The sequence below is a fragment of the Bos grunniens genome, chromosome 4 (assembly GCF_055505025.1).
Source record: "Bos grunniens cultivar Pamir isolate PY7600 chromosome 4, Bosgru_T2T1.0, whole genome shotgun sequence".
Lineage (NCBI taxonomy): Eukaryota > Metazoa > Chordata > Mammalia > Artiodactyla > Bovidae > Bos > Bos grunniens.
Genome location: NC_141168.1, coordinates 34,778,034 through 34,800,590, shown reverse-complemented (window position 1 = coordinate 34,800,590; position 22,557 = coordinate 34,778,034). Strand labels below are relative to the sequence as shown.

General features: G+C 38.1%; 1 protein-coding gene across 2 annotated transcripts in view; it reads left to right on the top strand.

The window, feature by feature from the left end:
- Positions 1-3,083: 3,083 nt before the first annotated feature.
- ING3 (inhibitor of growth family member 3) overlaps positions 3,084-22,557 on the top strand; it is a 28,415-nt gene continuing 8,941 nt past the window's right edge. Inside the window, exons 1-9 of one of the 2 annotated variants that reach the window (XM_086395949.1) lie at positions 3,084-3,229; positions 3,475-3,546; positions 6,112-6,212; positions 8,079-8,144; positions 18,504-18,600; positions 20,508-20,579; positions 21,332-21,451; positions 21,715-21,872; positions 22,339-22,532. In XM_086395949.1, the coding sequence (XP_086252075.1) occupies positions 3,202-3,229; positions 3,475-3,546; positions 6,112-6,212; positions 8,079-8,144; positions 18,504-18,600; positions 20,508-20,579; positions 21,332-21,451; positions 21,715-21,872; positions 22,339-22,532 (908 nt within the window). In that variant the 5' untranslated portion in view covers positions 3,084-3,201. The remainder of the gene's footprint in view (positions 3,230-3,474; positions 3,547-6,111; positions 6,213-8,078; positions 8,145-18,503; positions 18,601-20,507; positions 20,580-21,331; positions 21,452-21,714; positions 21,873-22,338; positions 22,533-22,557) is intronic. The other variant, XM_086395950.1, reaches the window with a different exon arrangement.

The following is a 22,557-nucleotide window of genomic DNA, read 5'->3' as shown; positions in this document are numbered from 1 at the left end:
TGGTGGATATATATTGACTGAATTGCAAATGATATATTATCTCTGTTTCCTTAATATGGAAAACTCCCTGAAGAAGCTCAAATTAACCTGAAATGATGGACTTCTATTTCTTCAATTTTTGACAGCATGTTCTTTCAGCTAATTGTGAATGAACCACCTGCTGAAAACAACCAAAAATGCTGGGTTAAAAAATCAAATAAATTGATGTACTAGTAACAAGTGAAGAAATTCTCACAGGGGATAAAAAGAAAGGCAGCCAGAAAAATGAAAGCATACTGAGAAGTAAGTGAGGGCCAGTGGGCTTCATGCCTGTCTTGATCAGGGGACTCCAGAAGAAAAAGTCTCCCTTGACAATCTATAATAAGCCACTTTGATTTGAGGCCCAAATTCATTCAATCTGTACAATCCAATAAACCTCAAGTGGATAATTTAATCTGGTACTAGAATTGATGGTGCCTCCAAGAAATTTACAGAAGCAAATTCTAATAATCTCTAGGAAAACTTAGTTTTAACTATGCTGCTGCTGCTGCTAAGTCGCTTCAGTCGTGTCCGACTCTGTGAGACCCCATAGACGGCAGCCCACCAGGCTCCCCGGTCCCTGGGATTCTCCAGGCAAAAACACTGGAGTGGGTTGCCATTTCCTTCTCCAATGCATGAAAGTGAAAAGTGAAAGTGAAGTCGCTCAGTCGTGTCCGACTCAAGCAGCCTACCAGGCTCCTCCGCCCATGGGATTTTCTAGGCAAAAGTACCGGAGTGGGGTGCCATTGCTTTCTCCGAGTTTTAACTATGGCCTGTAAGAATTTCCAGTTACAATCCCAGAAACACACCACAGAGTCACAGATAATAACCCACAAGGAGGCAGACACCATGTGCAAAAGTTAGGAGACACAGCAGACAGCACAAAAGACCCATAACATTTTCAGTACTGGATTTAACAGAGTACTGCTGCTGCTGCTGCTAAATCACTTCAGTCGTGTCCGACTCTGTGCGACCCCATAGACGGCAGCCCACCAGGCTCCCCAGTCCCTAGGATTCTCCAGGCAAGAACACTGGAGTGGGTTGCCATTTCCTTCTCCAATGCATGAAAGTGAAAAGTGAAAGTGAAGTCGCTCAGTCATGTCCAACTCTTAGCGACCCCATGGACTGTAGCCTACCAGGAACCGCAGTCCATGGGGTTTTCCAGGCAAGAGTACTAGAGTGGGGTGCCATCACCTTCTCCATTAACAGAATACAGACTATTCTTAATTTGTATAGGAAATTAGAAAATGGCAGAAAAAGAGAAGCAAACAGAACTTATAAAACTAAAAAGTGTTTGAAAAATTTGAGATGGACCATATAAAAGAAAGGCTAAGAGAAATGGAGGATAAAGTGAGAAATTCTTACCAATGTCCTATAGATGTTCTAAGATATAATGGAGAAAAATAAGAAATAACACTAAAAAGATAAAGGGTGGGAATTTTCTATAATTGTTGCAGGACATTATTCCTGAGATTCAGAAATCCTCTTAAATCCTAAGCATGGTTAAAAAAAGTTTGTGTGTGTGTGTGTGTGTGTGTGTGCTTTCAAGGCAAGAGAAAGGGAGGGAAGGAAGGAATTCAAACCTAGATTCACCACCGTGAATTGCAAAAATATCAAAAATGTCTTAAAAACAGCCAGAAGAAGGAAGGGAGGGAGGAAGATTTAAGTCGCTAAATCCTGTCCGACTCTTGCAACCTCATGGACTGTAGCCCGCCCAGCTCCTGTGTCCATGGGATTTTCCAGGCAAGAATACTGGAGTGGATTGCCATTTCCTTCTCCAGGGGATCTTCCTGACCTAGGAATCGAACCCAAGTCTCCTGCATTGCAGGCAGATTCTTTACCAACTGAGCTATGAGGGAAGCCCCAGATTTTAGATAAAAGTACAGAAAATAAACTAGGTAATTCTCATTGAGACTCAGGTAAATTTCCTTCGCGATTCATCAATCTGACAGGTAACTCTCCTGATTAAGAACTGTGGAAAAGTCTAGTGTATAAGAAAAAGGAGGGAGAAAAGAAATGCAAATACATAACGTGTTTCAGCTCCAATATGAAAAACAGAAATAGAATATTAAATTATGAACTAAAGACACATTTCCCTGGGGGGAAAAAAAGTTAAGTAAAGACAGGTGAAAAATAACAATACCCAATCTCTATTGAGTGTTAACGTTTTTAAGAAAAAGGAAACAAACTCAGCAGTGAAGGGCTAAATATAACACGGTTGAACAAACGCGGGAAGTAATCGAAAGAAAAAGACAACGTCCGGGGTGACAGACGTTTAATACAGTTTATTTATTCAACCTTATATAGTTATTGCAAAAATAACCCATTAGATACTAAGACATCATCCGTTATTCCTGGTTGCTCACTTTTTTTCCCGTGAAGGTGTACGTATATGTCAATTACACTAGAATGAAGACGAGACGGACCTCAAAATACAGTGTATAACAGGCTATCGAGAACTATTGATGCATCTTTCAATACAGGAAATATTTATTCTATGTTCTAAGTGTAAACTATTTTAGTTATACGGTAGCCAACCAGACGTCCCATTTGTGTATTTGGGACTGTTTACTGAGGATACATTCCAGCAATGAGCTCTGTTTTAAACAATCCCAATTGCCCGAACTTTGCTGATTATTCTAGCGTTAGAACCTTCGCCGTCTGCCTAGCACTACTTGAAATCCATGACTCACAAACGTCGGGGCATGGAATCACAGCAAGAAAGAACAGGTGAAAAGTTCTTCCCAGTTGTGTTCTGCAGGAGCATACAACTCCCGTCATCCCCCGTGAAAAAATCAACAAATAAATAGCGGCACCGCATTTCAGATTCTGCTGCGCACGGCTCGCACCGGCGCCTGGTTTTTGTAGTTTCCACGTGGAGAACTGCCAGCAAGTTCAAGCTTGTTGGGGAGGGACTAAAACTACACTTCCCACAAGGGCGCGGGGGCGGGGTCCAGTCGGTTACGTCATTGATTCAGCCAGCCAATGACCGCTCCGGGCGGCGGTGAGGCAAGCGCCGTCAGGCGCCAAAGTGCCTTTTTTTTTCTTTTTTTTTTTTTTCCGCCGGAGCCGAGCGGGTGCTGCTAGCGGAGGCGCCATATTGGAAGAGACAAAACTCCGGCGACAGCGAGTGACACAAATAAACCCCTGGACCCCCTCGCTCCCCCAGCTCTAAGGGCCACGATGTTGTACCTAGAGGACTATCTGGAAAGTGAGTGGGCGGCGCTGGCTGGCCCGTCCGGGGTACCTGCGGGCGGGTGAGGGCGGGAGTAGACCGGCTGGCGGGATGGCGAGAGGGAGGGGGAGGCGGGGGATGTTTCTTTCTCACGGTAACTGGCAGCCTCGTTGTGGGCTGCGGGCTCTCTCGACCCCCCTCTACGCACGCACACACGCAGTGACGTAAACGCGTACTTTCGCCGTTGGCCTCGCCCCTCTGACGGAATCTCCCTTTGACAGTGATTGAGCAGCTTCCAATGGACCTGAGGGATCGCTTCACTGAGATGCGCGAGATGGACCTGCAGGTGCAGAGTAAGTCGGCGCGTTTGCCCTTGTTCGCTGCGCGCGTTCAGTGACAGACTTACGTGCCATCGACGTCAGCGGCTCTGGTGTTTGGCTCTCCTCCGGCTCATTCGCTAGTACAGAAGGAGTTGTCAAAAAGAACTGGCAATGCCAAATCTTGCCTCTTCTGTCTACCACACTACTTTTCTCCTGACTTACAAGAGAAGGTGGCATTAGAGCATGTATGCTCCTTTCTCGAATTTGGGACTGTGCAATAAAAGTTTCTGTACTTTCTTTGAGAATGTAGATACGATTTAGTGCACATCGGCATAGATGTTGCGAAGATTTTGACTTGAGACTTTATGTGTAGAACATAGATTTCAGCATTTATATTTTTGTTAAAGTTGATGCTAGGCAAAACCTAGCATACTGTCAAACAGTATGATAGTTTGTCAGTCAAAATGGGAAAGGAAATAAAATTTTACAGTAAAGCTTCTTGTCTGCTGTAGCAAAATTTTTTATTTTTCTTTTGGTTATAGCTTGGTGGTCAGGATACTTTTTCCCTAAAATAACCTTGCTGTTTCACAGAGCAGTATTTAGTGTATATGGTCATGTTTTTGATTTAGAGAGGGTAGAGAATAAATAACTTTATAGGTAACAAGGCAAAATTTTGAAATAAGAAAACAGCGCTCAGTACGCTTGGAGTCCATCATGCTCTGAAAGAACCTCACACACCTTCCCCCTTTGTGAAATGAGTATAATATAGCTGATCCAGCTGTCTTGTAGAGATACTATATTAAAAATTAAGAATGTGAAATGAATGATGTGATACGTAATTAAAGTGTATAACCCAGTGTACTTTGTTGGCTGCGTGTCACTCCTTTGGTTCGGAAAAGTGTAAGTACTCCTTAACTGTTTAAGGGCTATTCCTGCAGAAGACATTTTTTGATCCCCTGTGTTCTAGCTGTATTTAGACTATACATAGAATTAGGTTTGAGGTAAATTTCTTGTGCTGACAGATTTTCTTAGAAAAGTATAGTTAGGGGAAGATCTGGATTTTGGGGTGTGATAAGGAGGAAAGGAGTATCACGGAAAGCAATCAGAGAACAGAACGTTCCAGAGTGGGAATCTTGAGGTAGCTAAGAACCTGTCCCCCCACTTCTCTACCACCGCTGCACACACTTCCATACCCATTGATCATGACTTTTCTTTTCTCAGCCTCCTGTTGGTTTTATGTGGTACATAATGCAAGGTGATACATCATGGAAGTCACCTTTTGTTCACATTATAGTGTAAAAGTCTGAATTCTGTATTTCTTCACCTTGCTCACAAAATTCATTTTAACTTTAATGTAATTGAAATGCTAAACATTTGCTAAAGTGGTATTTTCTACAGGATGGAGCATAGTCATCAGATAGATCTGAGTTCATTTTAGGGCTTAACTGACTTAATTCATTGGCCTTAACCACATTACCACTTCTGAGGGATTTTTATGGTCTTGAGGATTAAAAGAAATACACATAAATTAGAATGTTTAGTACCTGATACAAAAGTGGGCATTCAATAAAGGGTAGTTGTTATTTTGTACTTTATATCACAAATGTTAAGTTCTCTAACAATTTCGACTTGATTATATAAATCAGAGGTTTTTTTAAACTAGCATTTTTTACAATAATTAGAATTGTCTAAATTTAATAGGTATTACGAATTAACAAGAGATACCTCTTTGTAAGGTAAGAGATGCACTATTGAGCACTGCAAATCTCCCAAACAATATAGTAAAAAGTTTTCCTTAGTTTACCCAGCAACAAAATCCCTTTACTTTTTTCTCTTTTGGCATAGAAATGACTGTTCTTAGCACACATTTCAGAAAAAAACTTATCTCAGATAAATAATATTGTATATGTGGTGCTTAATGGTATATAACAAAAGGTTAAAACCTTTTTATCACATTTTCTTATTGAAAGAAAAATGAGGATTATCTAGTAGTGCTTTCAATAAGAAATTGTGTTTGGGCACATCTGCCTGACTTAATACCATTAGTTTGTGACCCCAAGCCTGTACTAGCCAACAACTGTGGGATGGAATCTATATTTGGTGACTGCTTTGACTATCAGAAACAGTTTTGAAGTAACAAAAATAAATTTTCACTAGGGGAAAATTATAACTTTTACTAAGGTAATTAGTAAATTATATATATATATTACACTTATAAATATATTTATAAAGTACACTTATTAGAGTATATATTTACAGTATATTTATATTAGAGTATAATATATATTTATTATTGCATAAAGCATATTTATATTATTACAACATGACATATTTAAATTACAGACCAAGTAAAAATGTATGTGATCAGATATTTTACAAAATAAATTGTCAGTAGGGAAAGTTATAATTTTTCTTTACTAAGATAATTAAGATATATTTATTAATTTTATTAGAATGTGACATATTTAAGTTATAGACCAAGTAAAAGAGTGTATGTAGTCAGATATTTTCACATCACATCTTTCTTCACATCAAAGCATGTATATTCAGTGTATGAGTTTGGTCATCTAAATATGAAATGTTTTTATTATGTCCTAGATGCAATGGATCAGCTAGAACAAAGAGTCAGTGAATTCTTCATGAATGCAAAGAAAAATAAGCCAGAGTGGCGAGAAGAACAAATGGCATCCATCAAAAAGGTGTGTTCAACACTCTGGATGATTTATCTGTAAATTCTGGAACTCTCCGAGGAAGATAGGGGATTCCCAGGAGTCACAATGGTAAAGAATCCACCTGCCAGGAGACCTAAGAGACTCGGATTTCATCCCTGGGTCAGGAAGATCCCCTGCAATAGGAAATGGCAACCTGCTCCAGTATTCTAGCCTGAAAAATTTCATGGACGGAGGAGCCTGGCAGGCTACAGTCCATGGGGTCACAAAAGACTGAACACGACTTTCAGCAGTTGAAAATTGGACATGACTGAGCAACTGAGCACAGCACAGCTGAGGAAGATATTTTAATATTAAATAGTTTGGGGGATATCAAAGTGAGGGAAAGTTATCAATAGCTCTTTAGAATTTTAAAATGATGTACAAAATTAAAAATGATTCATTACATTTTAGAGCTTCAGGTGTAGGAACTTTTAAACATTGAAGCATTTTGGTAATTTAGATCTATTGGGTCGGCCAAAAAGCTCATTCAGCGCATAAAATGTTATGGAAAAACTCGAATGACATTTTTGACCAACTCAATGTAGTATCTTCCAATTTGGGCAACAGACTGGGATGAAAATTAGCAATCTTGAAGCATATTTCATATATTGCTAAGTACCTACGTTGGCGGAATCACAGGAGAACAGAATCCTGACAAGTTTTGTAGTACTTAGAGCTCCCTTCCAGATTAGAATGAGTAGCAGCTTTCCCCTCAAGGTTTGCTTTAAAGATACGATCTAGTTAATTTGGGGACATATTGGAAGAACTATCTACAAGCCCTGGATTTACTCATGACTCTGCAGTTTGACTTTGTGATGTGGGACATGTCCTTTAATATCTCTGAGTAATAATGGCTCTCTTACCCTTAACCTTCATAGAATTGTTCAAGTATCAGCTGAGAAAGAAATTTGGAAACTACTGGTGTTATTTATTTTACCACGTGGAGGGAATATTACTCTGTTAGGAACAAAAACTTGAGAATCTTTTATAGAATTAACCCTGACTTGCAGGATACCTGGAGGCCCAAGTGTGTGTGAGTAGAGACATCACACATATACATCGTAAGTCATTCATCATCCCTTTTTCCTACTAGGTTTTTGGTGTAGCACAGCTTGGATATACCCTAAAAACTCTTGACACTTCATGGAAATTCATAGAATTTAAGAAAAAATAGTTTGCTTTATACTGGGGAGAATTGATTCCTAGCTTAAAATGAGAGTTATAGAACAACTGCATAATGGATGTGCAGGTCAGAAGCCTTTCAGTAGTTGTTTGTAATAAGTTTTAAAAATGGAGAACGTAAATACTCTTTACAAATTAGATGAATCCTAAATAACATTTATTTTTAAAGAAAAATAATTACTCTTTGGCTCACATAATTTTTACTAGTATAGCTAGACTTGGATGGTGTTTATTTGTTATCTCTTCTCTCTTCCTTTAATCCTTGGTTGTTGTCTAAAATTTCTAATACTATCTCATCCCCACCCTATCCCTAACTGGATTTTTATGGCTCATGTATAATGTGTGTTCCTGAGTGCTTAGTCACTTAGTCATGTCTGACTCTTTGCAACCCCATGGACTGTAGTCCACCAGGTTCCTCTGTCCATGGGATTCTCCAGGCAAGAATACTGGAGTAGATAACCATTCTCTTTTCCAGGGGATCGTCCCAACACAAGGATTGAACCTGGGTCTCCCTCATTGCAGGTTGATTCTTTACCATCTGAGCCACCAGGGAAGCCCTGTAATGACTGACAGTGATAACAAGCCACGATAATGAAAATGCAGTTATAGGTCCTGGATACACAGATTTTTAAATTATTAATTTGTTCCTGAAACATGAATGTTTTTATTCAGGATTACTATAAAGCTTTGGAAGATGCAGACGAGAAGGTTCAGTTGGCAAACCAGATATATGACTTGGTAAGTAAAAATTAATAGCCATAAGTATTTGAATTATGGATTATGTTTTAAATGATGTTGACTTAAATGTAATAGGAAGGACAGACTAAACTGAATTACTGCTCTTTTGATTGCATTTAACTTCAGAGTTCACTGTCCACTTTTTGGTTTCTTTGTGGAAGAGAGAGAGTCCACAGTCAGTCAGTTAAAAACCTTACATTTAGCCATATCTACGTCACTGTAAGATTGTAGCTGATGTTAGGGTTTTTTTGTATTAAAATAGATGTTTAACTTTATTTTACTAATTTTTATCTTCTTAAGGTAGTGTGTTTACTTGTCTGATAAATCATCTTGAGATTGTTTCTGTGGCAGAACACACCTAAGGGGATTGTGCTGACAGTTCTTTGTAGTCTGATTAAAATGAAAAAGGGACTTATTTGAATCTCTTAATAGATAGTACTCAGCTGTCTATTAAGTGATATTCAGTAGATAGTACTCCAGCAACTGGCACATGTGGCAAAACTGGGAAATACAAGATTAAATAAACTTAAAATTGTTTTTCTTTTTTTTAACAGTAGCAGCAGCACTTCTTAACGATTGAAATCACTAAGAAGATATATATATGCAATATTTCTCAGGCTGTTATAGTCTTTTTTTTTTTTTTTAATGTATAGTATCTCCCAAAGTTTATGTTTTAGGAAATACTCTTTTTTGGTTCTGCCTCAAAGCAAGTTAAAGCTGGAGACAAATGCTTCCTTTTGATTTGCTTTAGCATATTGATTCATATCTTATTTTTGTCTTGTCTGGGTACAGTTTTTTTATTGAACGGGTACATGTTAATATAGGTGTCATTGGTGAGCAAGACACAGATAAAAGGTGCATACCCCGTACGCTGTGCATTGTGAGTGCTATACTAAACTAGAAAATATATGTTGTGTAAAACCACAGAAATGGCTAATTGCTTTGATATAGTGAAAATATTTTAATGGCTATAACAACCTAGGCTCTTTTGTTCGTACAGTTACTCTAAAAACAGTTTCATAAAAGACGCTGCCTAAAGACGGGTAGAGTGGGCTGGTGGCTTGATTTATGGTGGAATAAACCCAAATAAAGTTCTTAATTGTTTTGGTCTTGAATTAAGTCTATAAACATAGAGAAAGACATTATATTTGAATACAAGGCTAATTTGTTTGGTATCATTCTTCCTCACATATAGTGACTAGTTGTCAATCTTTATTTAAAAACTACGTGCTTTTTAAACCATGTAGCTCTTTGATTCTAATCTTTCATTTCTATTTTATTTTACTACTTTTACATCTTTATTAAAAGTATTTCATGCATTTAGAAAAAGAATATATAACAAACATATGCTTTTTAAATGGGTGTATGTATCCGTCTCTTGTTTACAAATCGCACTGTTCATCGACTCTGTACTTGGTGTAATGGAGTTTTATGTAGGTACAGTGGAGGAATGAAGAGTAAATGTTATAAATGCTCCTGACCTCAAGTTACCTAGTTGGGAAGATGCCCACAGTAAAATGGAGAGCCTGTTACAGAAACATGTTAACAAATAAAGATGAATACATTTGGATATTAAAGGGATCTGGTAAAGATTGAACTAAATCAAGCAGAGTTACTGTTGGTTTCTTAGAGGTATGAGATGAATTTTGAACAGAATTTATTTAGAGCCTCAGGCACCTGGATTCAGCATAGTATTGAGGGGAAAGCATTTCACTAAGAGGTCATGGAAAAACATAGAGTGAAAATAAAAATTAGGAGTTTTATGAGGGAGATGGATTATTTAGGCTAGAGATTGAAGTAATAAAAAATGATGTAACAAAGTGAATGCAATGTAATGAATGGGTTAAAAACCAAGGACCCATAATGGACTCATGCAAATGTGAATTCAGCCACTTCACTGACAGCAGGAATTTGGAAAATTGATATAATCCTGGAACTTCAGTTTCCTTATCTGTAAAATCACAGAATTGATTTGTGCCTTCCAGTGCTCTCTGGGTCTCTTTGTCTCTTTCAACAGAGAGAGATAGAAATAGACAAATATAGGTACATCTGTATACATATATACACATATCTACATCTGTCTCTGTATCTCTTACCTACATCTGTCTACACACACACACACCCACACCCACCCACCTCATAGTTTGGCAGATAGTAGATCCTCACTCTTTAATAAACTCACTTCATCTCATTTCTCTAACAAGTTTTCTACTTTCCTGAAGCCACTGCATCCCTTTGAGCTCTGCCAAATTAAACCTGTTTTTTTTCCCCCCATTCCCTCATGATTTATTTCTAAGACTGCCTTTTGCTTTTTCTCTACTCTTTCCTGTCTCTGTCCCGTCCTTTCCCTCCCCTTTCCTTTCTTTTACTCTCCCCCCACCCCTTTCTCCTTATGTCTCATTAAATACTCATTCCATGTGACCATGATATCCTTATTATATAATCCATCCTTCTTGAGATTTTATGTTAATTCATCATCCTCCCACCCTCATGGCCTTTCTCAGTCTCCTTGGGTATCGCTCAGAGTGGTTGGTGTTTGAAAGGGTTCTGTCCTTGACCTTTATTGCTTGTTACTCTGTCCTCTTGGTTCTCTTGTAGAGGTAATTTCCTCTCATCTTCATCCCCAGCTCCAGAGGCTGATGAGACCAAACGCCACACGGTAAAGCGTTGTTCTGTCAAATGCCAGTTTTCCTCTCGTTCCCACTCCCCACTCACCACCCAAGCTGAGAAACATGTTTCCATTACTTTTCCACGTGAACACTTAGCTTTAGCAATTATACCATAATTATTCTTCAAGTTCAGACTTCTCCTCTGAGTATATTCATCTTTATCTGAGAATTGCTAGGCCCTGGAAGTCATCGTGTTAACTCTTAGCTTCTTGTTTTACTTCTCTAACATCATTTCTCATGAATAAATAATTGTTAAAATGTTAAAAATCAATTATGCACCCTCATTAAATTCCTATCACATTTAACATATGGAAGGTTAGAGTGCTTTGTGCTGCAGAGGTGAGTGGACAGGATATAGTGTAAGTGTCAAAATACAATAATTTTTATTTACAGATCTTTTACCAAATAAACAGTGATACTTCTGTCTGTACAGTTCTACATAGTGGGAGGGTATAACTTTCATTCATTCAGCAAATATTCATAGATATCCAGATATGAGTGGTGCTGGTGCAAAATGGGCAGTAATGATATAGCTGGACAGTGAATAGGGCAAACTATTAAATAAAGATTATTGGAGACTTTGCTAAGGGCTATGAAGGAAATAAACATTGTGGAAAGAGGGGGAAAGAGTGAATAACCAGTGGAGGCTATGAAGAGTCTGCTTATCAGGATAAGCATAGTCCTAAGGAGGTGACCTCTGAGGTAGTTCTTGGAAGGTGAGAAAGAGCCAGCTATGTGACAAGCTTAAGGAAGAACATTTCAAGCAGATGATGGACCAAGTGCAGTGTTTTAGGTGGAAAAGGGTCTGACAGATTAAACCGGGAGAGAGGCCAGTGTGGTTGGTGTGTCATGAAAAAGAAGAAGAGAGGTATGAGAGGGACATGCGAACCCAACACTTGCAGGGCTTGAAAGCCAGTGCAGCAGTGTTCTTAGTTTCAGAGCTTGAAAGCCAGTGCAGCAGTGTTCTTAGTTTCAGAGCAGCGGGAGGCCAGTGAAGGATTTTAAACTGAGGCATGGAATACACTTTAGAGAAGACTGTATGTATGGCTTTGCCTAAGCATATTACTATGACAGTGTAAAGTAAGCAGGTATTATTTTTACAGCTTTTAAGATACAGCATCTGAGTATAATTAATTGTGTTTGATTCTGCCTCTCAGTGTTTTCTATAGCACAGTATTTAATTGTATTCTTCGTTATTAAAATAGCTTATTTACTTTTAAAACTGGTAGTAAATTTTTTTATTTCTGTGACCAGCACCGTACTACTTCATTTATTAAGGGAAAACAAGAGACCACATAAATATCCACAAATGAAGAAATTTTGAAATTAGACGTTTATTGAAACAAACGAATACTTTAAGTAGGCTTAGTGGAATTTGACTAACAGACTGAAAAAAAAAAAAAAAAAAAAACCTATCTTATTAAAATAATTTCCTTCTAGAATCCTGATACTCATAGTCATTAAACACTTTTTTGTGTTCCTCAGCCAGATGTCACTGTCATAAAGCCATATTAGATTACAATACCTAATAAAGGTGATTTATATATACTGTGATAAAGCTTGAGCTTTTTGTGAATGCCTGAATGGTTTTAGCAGCCTCTTACATTGCTAAATACCCTTGAACTTGCTCCTTTTTTATATCCTGGTTTATTCCTCAGATGATTATATTTCAGGCCCACATCTTACCTATAAATTTGAGAATTCCTCATCTGATACTCTAATTAAGGAAATATATTATATGAGCTTGACCTTTTGATTTGTCTCCTATCCTTATTGTGTTTTAGGAGAATGATTAGATGTAGTTTATGTGCTAAGGCCTAAGTATTTGATTCACCCTAAAGGTAGATCAAATTTTTATCCAGTTTAAATATAATTCAGAATGTGAAGAATCATTTTCATGATAGATCATCAGAGAAATAATTTGCCATCATTCCTTTCTTCTGCAGTTTACCCTCTCTATTCGCTGTTACTCCATCTCTTCATGAATAGAAATTTATCGCTTATTGCCATGGTTTTTAACTTAGAACATTGTAGACTGAGTGCTCATTGGGAAAGGGCAACTCAACATCTAACTTTCACAATTTGTCAGTGTTGGAAACCATAAAATCATGGGAAAACTTTTAAGAAGCTATATTTAGTTCAGTTTGAGTCCATCAGGTAACACATTTTGAAATTTGAATATTGGAAAACGGGGAGAGACAAGAGAGAAAGGCTAAAGGATTACAGCTCTATGCAAAAATAATTAAAGGCTGAGGATTTATTTGTTTTATTCAGAGGCCAAGTGTGACTTAAATGTTTTTGTGATCTTAAATATGTTGAAAAATAATCTTGACAGAATTCCCTTTGTCTCTGAAAAGCTCAGAAGGATAGTACATTTAAAGTGGTTATGCTTTGGGGTTGTAAGATATGATTTAGGGTTGTAGAATAAGGAAACGTCTGTGGCTGGCATTTATTGACATTAACTGGGGAACAAATCAATAATTAGGCTTTGTGGTCAGCCTTGTGTTAGAAACCTATAGTTAATGGAAAGTTTCTCAATTGGCTCAGTACCCTGTTTACTACTATAAATCAATCTTAGCCATCTTATAGGGTCAGGTGGAGGGATGGAATAACTTAGATTCTTGATTTACCTTATACCTGTGGGGCTGTTATGGTGATCAGCTAGGATTGGTGCTTTACCTGTTCAGCATTAAACATTGTGGGGTTGACCACAATGTTTGTTTGGATTTTTCCAAACGGTGATATAGGAAAACCTGAAACAAACTTTTTGACCAACCCAATAGATAGTAATAGCTTTCAGACATGTTCAGCTCAGCTCTTGCTATGACTGTTTAATACTGTTTTAAATATTCTGGTGCTTTATAGCTAAAGTTAAATCTTGTGATCTGCTTCCTTTCCAGCTTCAAATTTGATTTAGTACAGTAATGGTGAATTGAATAAAAAGAATTCTCATTGTCTGATAGTTGCTTATAATAGTAGTCAGTTCGTAATCTTTTTTAATCTACCAGGAGGTAGGACTGATTGGAAGCTATCTTACAAAACTCCCCGCCACGGTGTGATTGAGGCTTTTCTGTCTTTGTTTATTTTAATTATGAATTTGGTTTTTTGAGTTATTAATTCTTTGGGTCCCATTGCTTTTTCTGAGCTATCTAATACTGGGAATTCCATTGTTATTTCCATATTTTCAAGTATCAGTTCAGTTCAGTTCATTTGCTCAGTCGTGTCCAACTCTTTGTGACCCCATGAATCACAGACGCCAGGCCTCCCTGTCCATCACCAACTCCCAGAGTTCACTCAAACTCATGTTCATTGAGTCGGTGATGCCATCCAGCCATCTCATTCTCTGTCGTCCCCTTCTCCTCCTGCCCTCAATCCCTCCCAGCATCAGAGTCTTTTCCAACGAGTCAATCCTTCGCATGAGGTGGCCAAAGTACTGGAGTTTCAGCTTTAGCATCATTCCTTCCAAAGAAATCCCAGAGCTGATCTCCTTCAGAATGGACTGGTTGGATCTCCTTGCAGTCCAAGGGACTCTCAGGAGTCCTCTCCAACACCACAGTTCAAAAGCATCAATTCTTCGGTGCTCAGCCTTCTTCACAGTCCAACTCTCACATCTGTACATGACCACAGGAAAAACCATAGCCTTGACTAGACGGACCTTAGTTGGCAAAGTAATGTCTCTGCTTTTGAATATGTTATCTAGGTTGGTCATAACTGTTCTTCCAAGGAGTAAGCGTCTTTTAATTTCATGGCTGCAATCACCATCTGCAGTGATTTTGGAGCCCCCAAAAATTAAGTCTGACACTGTTTCCACTGTTTCCCCATCTATTTCCCATGAAGTGATGGGACCAGATGCCATGATCTTCGTTTTCTGAATGTTGAGCTTTAAGCCAACTTTTTCACTCTCCTCTTTCACTCTCATCAAGAGGCTTTTGAGTTCCTCTTCACTTTCTGCCATAAGGGTGGTGTCATCTGCATATCTGAGATTATTGATATTTCTCCCGGCAGTCTTGATTCCAACTTGTGCTTCTTCCAGTCCAGCGTTTCTCATGATGTACTCTGCATAGAAGTTAAATAAGCAGAGTGACAATATACAGCCTTGACGTACTCCTTTTCCTATTTGGAACCAGTCTGTTGTTCCATGTCCAATATAATAAACGTTATTAGTACTGTCTTTAATATAATTAAGTGGCTCTTAAATGCAGAGATGGAATGGGTTAGGGAGGTATGTGTTAGGGAGGTATTCTTCATTTCACCCAACCCCTCCCTCCCAACTGAAATTCTAACACTTGTCTTCTGTACTGTCTACACCTATGCAGGCATCACCTCTTTATACCGTCTACATCTGTGACAAAAATGCTTTTTTGTTTTTGTGTCTCTATACATTCTTTAGTTCCTTATTACTCCTTCTTTCCATCTATTTGAAGACAGTCCATTATTCACTAACTTATTCATAGCTCCTTTATGCTTACAAGACCCCAATATTATGTTTTTTCTTTATGTGTGACTTCTGACCCTTTTTCTTTTTGTTAGGTCTAGGAGACTATTTGTTTATACTGTTATGTTAAAAATCTTGTATAAATCTTGATTTGTTAGTTAAGTGTTAATTCCTGTGAAGGCAGGGATTCTCTCATTCTTCGGTATTGTCCATTTACCCAGCGCCATGCAACTAAAAAGCCTCTTGATTAAAATGAAAGAGGAGAGTGAAAAAGCTGGCTTAAAGCTCAACATTCAGAAAACGAAGATCATGGCATCTGGTCCCATCACTTCATGGGAAATAGATGGGAAAACAGTGGAAACAGTGTCAGACTTTATTTTTTTGGGCTCCAAAATCACTGCAGATGGTGATTGCAGCCATGAAATTAAAACACTCTTACTCCTTGGAAGAAAAGTTATGACCAACCTAGATAGCATATTAAAGAGCAGAGACATTACTTTGCCAACAAAGGTCCATCTAGTCAAGGCTATGGTTTTTCCAGTGGTCATGTATGGATGTGAGAGTTGGACTGTGAAGAAAACTGAGTGCCAAAGAATTGATGCTTTTGAACTGTGATGTTGGAGAAGACTCTTGAGAGTCCCTTGGACTGCAAGGAGATCCAACCAGTCCATTCTAAAGGAGATGGGTCCTGGGTGTTCTTTGGAAGGAATGATGCTAAAGCTGAAACTCCAGTACTTTGGCCACCTCATGCGAAGAGTTGACTCATTGGAAAAGACTGATGCTGGGAGGGATTGAGGGCAGGAGGAGAAGGGGACGACAGAGGATGAGATGGCTGGATGGCATCACCGACTCGATGGACGTGAGTTTGAGTGAACTCCGGGAGTTGGTGATGGACAGGGAGGCCTGGCATGCTGCAGTTCATGGGGTTGCAAAGAGTCGGGCATGACTGAGTGACTGAACTGAACGGAACTGATGCACACAATAGGAACTCAGTATTTATTAGTAATATAGTTGTAGGTAAGAAAGGTGGTGGAGTATTTTCATTGCATTAAGTAGACTTGGAATTTAAGCATGAGTATTTTTTCTGATTTCCCTTGAGATTAAATTTTGACAGTGTAAGAGATATTCTTGAATAAGAGGTCTGTGTTCATACTTTATTATTGAAAGGCGGTTCCATTAAAGGATGCTCAGTTACCTGCAGGTTCTTTGAATAGGAGCGTGTGTCTACAATATAGATGTGACCCTGCTGCTGCTGCTAAGTCGCTTCAGTCGTGTCCAACTCTGTGCGACCCCATAGAAGGCAGCCCACCAGGCTCCCTCGTCCCTGGGATTCTCCAGGCAAGAACATGAGTGGGTTGCCATTTCCTTCTCCAATGCATGAAAGTGAAAAGTGAAAGTGAAGTCGCTCAGTCGTGTCCAACTCTAAGCGACCCCATGGACTGCAGCCTACCAGGGTCTTCCATCCATGGGATTTTCCAGGCAAGAGTACTGGAGTGGGGTGCCATTGCCTTTTCCGAGCCTATAGGATTTTAAATATTGTAGAGCTTTTACAAAGCTCTGAAAAATAACACGTGTGTGAAGATGGAAGGAAAATTGGGCTTTGAATTAATTGAAAAGTCACAAACCAACATCTCAATGATTGCTGTTTATATATAAAATATAAATAATAATACAGTATTTTTATGTTTTTTCAATTTGAATTATATTACTTTCAGTTAAGAAATTGGCTCCTGCATGTGGAAATTCAGAAGGCAATGTTAGGTATAAACAGTGAAGCACAATTTGTTACAAACAGATCAGAGTTAAGTCTTGTTTCTGTAATGCATTAGCTATTGAATTTGCAGGTGTTGCTTAACCTTTCTGAGCCTAGTTTCTTCACTTATGAAATGGAGACAGTACTAGCCTACCTCAAGAGGTTTGAGCAAGGACTAGAAAACATAGTCCTTTTAATGCACCAAACACATTTCCTGGCCTCTAACACCCACAGATTGTCTTTTGGTACTCTTCTTCCCTACCCCCTCACTTACATACACATTATTTCATTGACAGTCTTACTTAATTTTTTGCCTTCTGATGTATGGGAGACATTTTGATATTTGTAAGAAAGTTACTCTTAATTATGACAGTGATTAAGAGGGACATTAGAATTTGAAAAAAGGTATTGCTAATAATATGACATGAATATTTTTCAAGACTTTGTTTTTTTGTTTTTTTTTTTTGGTTTGACTTCAAAGCAGTAAATTTGAAAAAGTATCGAGATATTTAATATTGCTGCTGCTGCTAAGTCACTTCAGTCGTGTCCAACTCTGTGCGTCCTCATGGACTGCAGCCTACCAGGCTTCTCTGTCCCTGGGGTTCTCCAGGCAAGAACACTAGAGTGGGTTGCCATTTCCTTCTCCAATGCATGAAAATGGAAAGTGAAAGTGAAGTCGCTCAGTCGTGTCCAGCTCTTAGTGACCCCATGGACTGCAGCCTACCAGGCTCCTCCATCCATGGGATTTTCCAGGCAACAGTACTGGAGTGGGGTGCCATTGCCTTCTCCATATTTAATATTAAGCTTAAAAAAATAAATGAAGACTTGTTGTTAGTTTGAGGTATTATAAAATTTTCAGAAGTCAGTCCAAACATCTCTAGGTGAATGAGAATATACAATTTTGCCACCTTAACCAAGTGCGACAGTATTTCAAGAAAACCATTTTGACCAAGCTTTTTGTAGAATGGAACTTTCTGGCTAAAAGCCCTTTTTGTTTCAACTCTTTACATAAATGTTTACAAGTATAATGGTATGCTTTTCTGCCTTAGAGAAATGTATGTGTAAAGTATAGGAGGCTCTTTGTTTGTAGACTGAGGATCTTTCATTCCTTACTGTAAGTAATAGTTACTATGGTCTGGCAGTGTGGATGGTCTTGTTATAAGGAGGAGGAGATTAGGCTGAAAGTAATCCCAAGGCATATATGAAAAGTTTCCTATGCCACCCACCCCTCATCTTTGCTTATGTTTCATAGCCTACTTCCTCCAAACATTTTCTGACAAATTGCAATTCTGGTTTCTTAAAATGTATTCAAGGAGACTTGGGAGATATTTAGCCTAGCAACCTCATTTTATAGAATAAAAACCTATAGTGTAGGTTAATTGACTTGCTCAAGGATCCAGAGCAGATGCACTAAAAGAAGTAAAATTTAGGTTTCCTCATTAAACTGACACTTTAATAGTGTCCCAAATTGTGGTGGTTATCTTTGATCTTCTTTGAAACAGGTAGATCGACACTTGAGAAAGCTGGATCAGGAACTGGCTAAATTTAAAATGGAGCTGGAAGCTGATAATGCTGGGATTACAGAGATACTAGAGAGGCGTAAGTAAAATTTACAATTTTCCATCACCATTGGGCAATACATGTGCACATCACCGAGGAGACACTGGTTCTGCAGAGACTTCTCAGATCCTGCTTCTAGGTGGATGGTGGCACCTGGGTGGGATCACTTGGTCCCCAGCAGTTGGACTGTTTGGGTTGTGGATACTTGGAGAAATTATATATCATCCACTCACTCTGTATGACGATAACATATTAAGTCATTTTCTTTTTTTAATAATGTACATATGCCAGTAAGATGAATGGTAGGAACAAAGATTTAAAGAAATGCAAGCATCATAGAAACAAGTCAATCATCTGGCATTACATGGTTTGTTTAGGCACTTATGTGTTGAGGAAAGTGGTTATTTTTTGTTAAGAACTTCCTTAAAGCTTTCCCTCAATTGTGCTACTGAGAAAGATTTTAATGAGTTCTTCAGCATCTCCTCTTTTTCTCAAAGAAGTCTTTCCTAAACTTCTCTTCTCAGTAAGAAGCCATTTTCATGTTTCTCTGCAATGCATGTGCAGGTCACCGAGGAGGCACTGGTTCCGTAGACACTTCTCAGATCCTGCTCCTTGGTGGACAGAGGCACCTGGTGGGATCATTTGGTCCCCAGCAGTTGGACTGTTTGGACTTGATCTCCTGCTATAATTTACTCTTATCATTCCTAGGGTTTAACTCAGGAGATTTCCCCAAAATGGAGACATGAGCTCTGTTTCTTGAACGAATTTAGCTCTTCAGCCTAAATAGACAGTGTCCATAAAAGCGGATGGTGCCATGGTAAGCCCTGAGTAGGCACTCACTAAATGTTAGTTGAATCAAGTCAGTATTATGGCCGATTTCTAATATAATATAACTAAAGGTTCAGGCATCTTTTTTCTTGGTGCATATCAGTAGCAAGAACATATACCTGTTTCTACACATGGATGAAAGGTTTCTTTAGAGTGTTAGGTTACATATATCTCTATTCATATACTCTCTACAGGTCAGCTAGGGCACAACCACACATGAATCCTTGGTACAATAGTTGCATTTTTGTGTTCAAAAATAGGTCCATCACTTTAGATGATTATCTAATTTATTTGTGATACTTCATTCCAAGGGAATCCTATCTGAGGATGATAAGTATCTTGAGACAAAATAAAATGTTTTGTTTTCTTGAAATGCTGATAATAGCTGTGAGTAGCAGTAAATCCATGCCTATTCAATACCTCAGGGAGGTTAATGAAGCATCCTCTGTAAGGACACAAGCATATGAAAGTCATCAGATCAAGTTATGAAAACTGCTCCACCCTGTGCCCTGCCATAATTTCATCTCAAGGGACCAAGATAAACTGAGGACATTCTTTAAAAGTATTTTAAAACTTGGAGGTAGAGATCTATGCATCACTTTTCACAAGCAAAATCCCTAACTTCCCTTAGAAGTCTTTACATTCACATATCATTTTAATGATCAAAGAATTTTCTTTCCTATAGTAATGTCCCATCACCTGATACTTTAGGATCTCCCATTAAAAGGTCTTCAACTCGGTTAACACTAGGTTGAGTTTTTCAGGTCTCATCAGTAATGAAATTATAACATCCATTCATCCACTTATGTGGTACCAAATGTGGTGAATTCCTTAGCCAGACATTAGCATGCCTTGACCCATTTTGTACTTAAAGGTGAATATTAAAAAATGGATTACTTACTGTTTAGAAAGAGGATAAGATTGGCGCAGGGTAAAATAGGCAGTGATGACCCTCTATTGTGTTTGACTAAAATGGTACAGGCATAGACATCAGAGCTTGCTGGTCCTCTGCTGGTTAAGGGTCCACAGTCCTGTAGCTGATTGATGTGTAAAGTTCTCTGGTGACATCTCATGGCAGTGTATCTCTGTGCTTATCTCTCTTTTTTTTGGTTTTTTAGGATCTCTGGAATTAGACACTCCTTCACAGCCAGTGAACAATCACCATGCTCACTCACATACTCCAGTGGAGAGTAAGTTTGATTTAGGAGAGCTAAAATCTTAAAAACAATTAAAAATTCATTGTATCATCTATATATTCTCTTTCATTAGCTCTGCACAACCGATTGAGAAACAGATATCCTCCTGTTTCTTTTATCTTGTGAGATACAGTTTTTCATTGCAACTACTGGCAGATTTATCTTCTTCATTTGGGAAGAGCATATTTGATTTGGGAACAGGTAGTCTGTTTTCCCTGGCATTCTCAAAGGAAGAATGTGTGGTAATAACAGCAGGGTATACTCTCTAGATACAAATAACCTGTTTCTCTCTAGGGAGTGTTCTTTTTCATCCTTTCTCAAGTGCTTAGCCTACTGTTGGCATATAATAAAGTCTCAAATGGTTGAGTTAGTGAGTAAATGAATGGTTTAGTCAGATGCTAGCTGACTAGATTGACTGTATTGATGCCTTTTTTTGACAAATCAATTTGATATGAAAAGTTGATTGAAAAATATTTTAAATTGTAGGTAATGTTTAAAAAAAAAAAATCTCTCATGTTATATATGAAACCAGTATGCATCATGGCTTACTTCGCTGCTTTGCTACTGAAGTTTTTTAAATGTCTGAGCAGTCAGCTGTTAATAAGACATGTGGCACAAAGAGTTCTATTTCTCTTGTCTTCTCAGAAAACATAATGTTGTTTTGGTTTATAATCAGATGAATGTATTATGCCTTGCCCATAGTTCTCTAAAATTTAAAAACACATGAATTCTTTATTTATATTCAGAAAGGAAATATAACCCAACCTCTCACCATACGACAACAGATCATTTACCTGAAAAGAAGTTTAAATCTGAAGCTCTTTTATCTACCTTAACATCAGATGCCTCTAAGGAAAATACTCTAGGTAAGTTTATTATCTTAAATGTGATTGTTTTCTTTTTTGGTTTTTATTAAAATAAAGGGGAATGACAGCATTTAAGGTTAATTATACAGATTCTTTACCTGGTTAGAGTCTACCGTAAGAAGAAGAAGAAAAAAAAAAAAGAAAATTTGTGACATGAAATTTTTAATTTAATCATTGTATCTGTGCTGAGAAATAATATATTTTAAGCTCACTGACATTTTGTTCTGTCTAACCATTTTCATTCCTTCTTTAATTCTACACAGGTTGTCGAAATAATAATTCCACGGCGGCTTCCAACAACGCTTACAATGTGAATTCCTCCCAACCTCTGGCATCCTATAATATTGGCTCCTTATCTTCAGGAACTGGTGCGGGGGCAATTACCATGGCAGCAGCTCAAGCAGTTCAAGCTACAGCTCAGGTAAAAAAGAAAAGGTTTAGAAACGGAATGTTAAGTTTTGTCTGAATCCTTGGCAGACTCTAGCAGAAATAACTTGATGTGAACAAAAAGAGTTTTCTTGCATTGTATAGTTTCATTTTTAATCCTAGTTTTATGATAGCTAATGTTTAAAGCTGGGACAATACTTTATTCTTTCTTCCCGTTCCAGGGCTTTCTCTGTAGCCTTGGAACTTAGGTTGCCTTGAGTTTGTTCATTTCTGTGCTGGCTATCATCTATATTCCGAATTAAGTTACCCATCCTGTAGTTACCTCGTAACTGGGTAAAAACTGATCCTAAATCTTTATGTAAAATAACTTAAATTACAATGATGAACATAATGGTTTAAAACAAAATAATATTAGATAAGCCAAAATAATGCTGTAAATAGACAAAAGAAAATGTGCATATTTATATGTATTAATAATATCAATGACTGCCTTTTTTAAGATGAAAGAGGGACGAAGGACATCAAGTTTAAAGGCCAGTTATGAAGCATTTAAGAATAATGACTTTCAGCTGGGAAAAGAGTTTTCCATGCCCCGGGAAACAGCTGGCTATTCATCATCATCTGCGCTCATGACTACATTAACACAGAACGCCAGCTCATCAACAGCCGACTCAAGGAGTGGGAGAAAGAGCAAGTAAGTTTTATTGTTATAGTAGCTC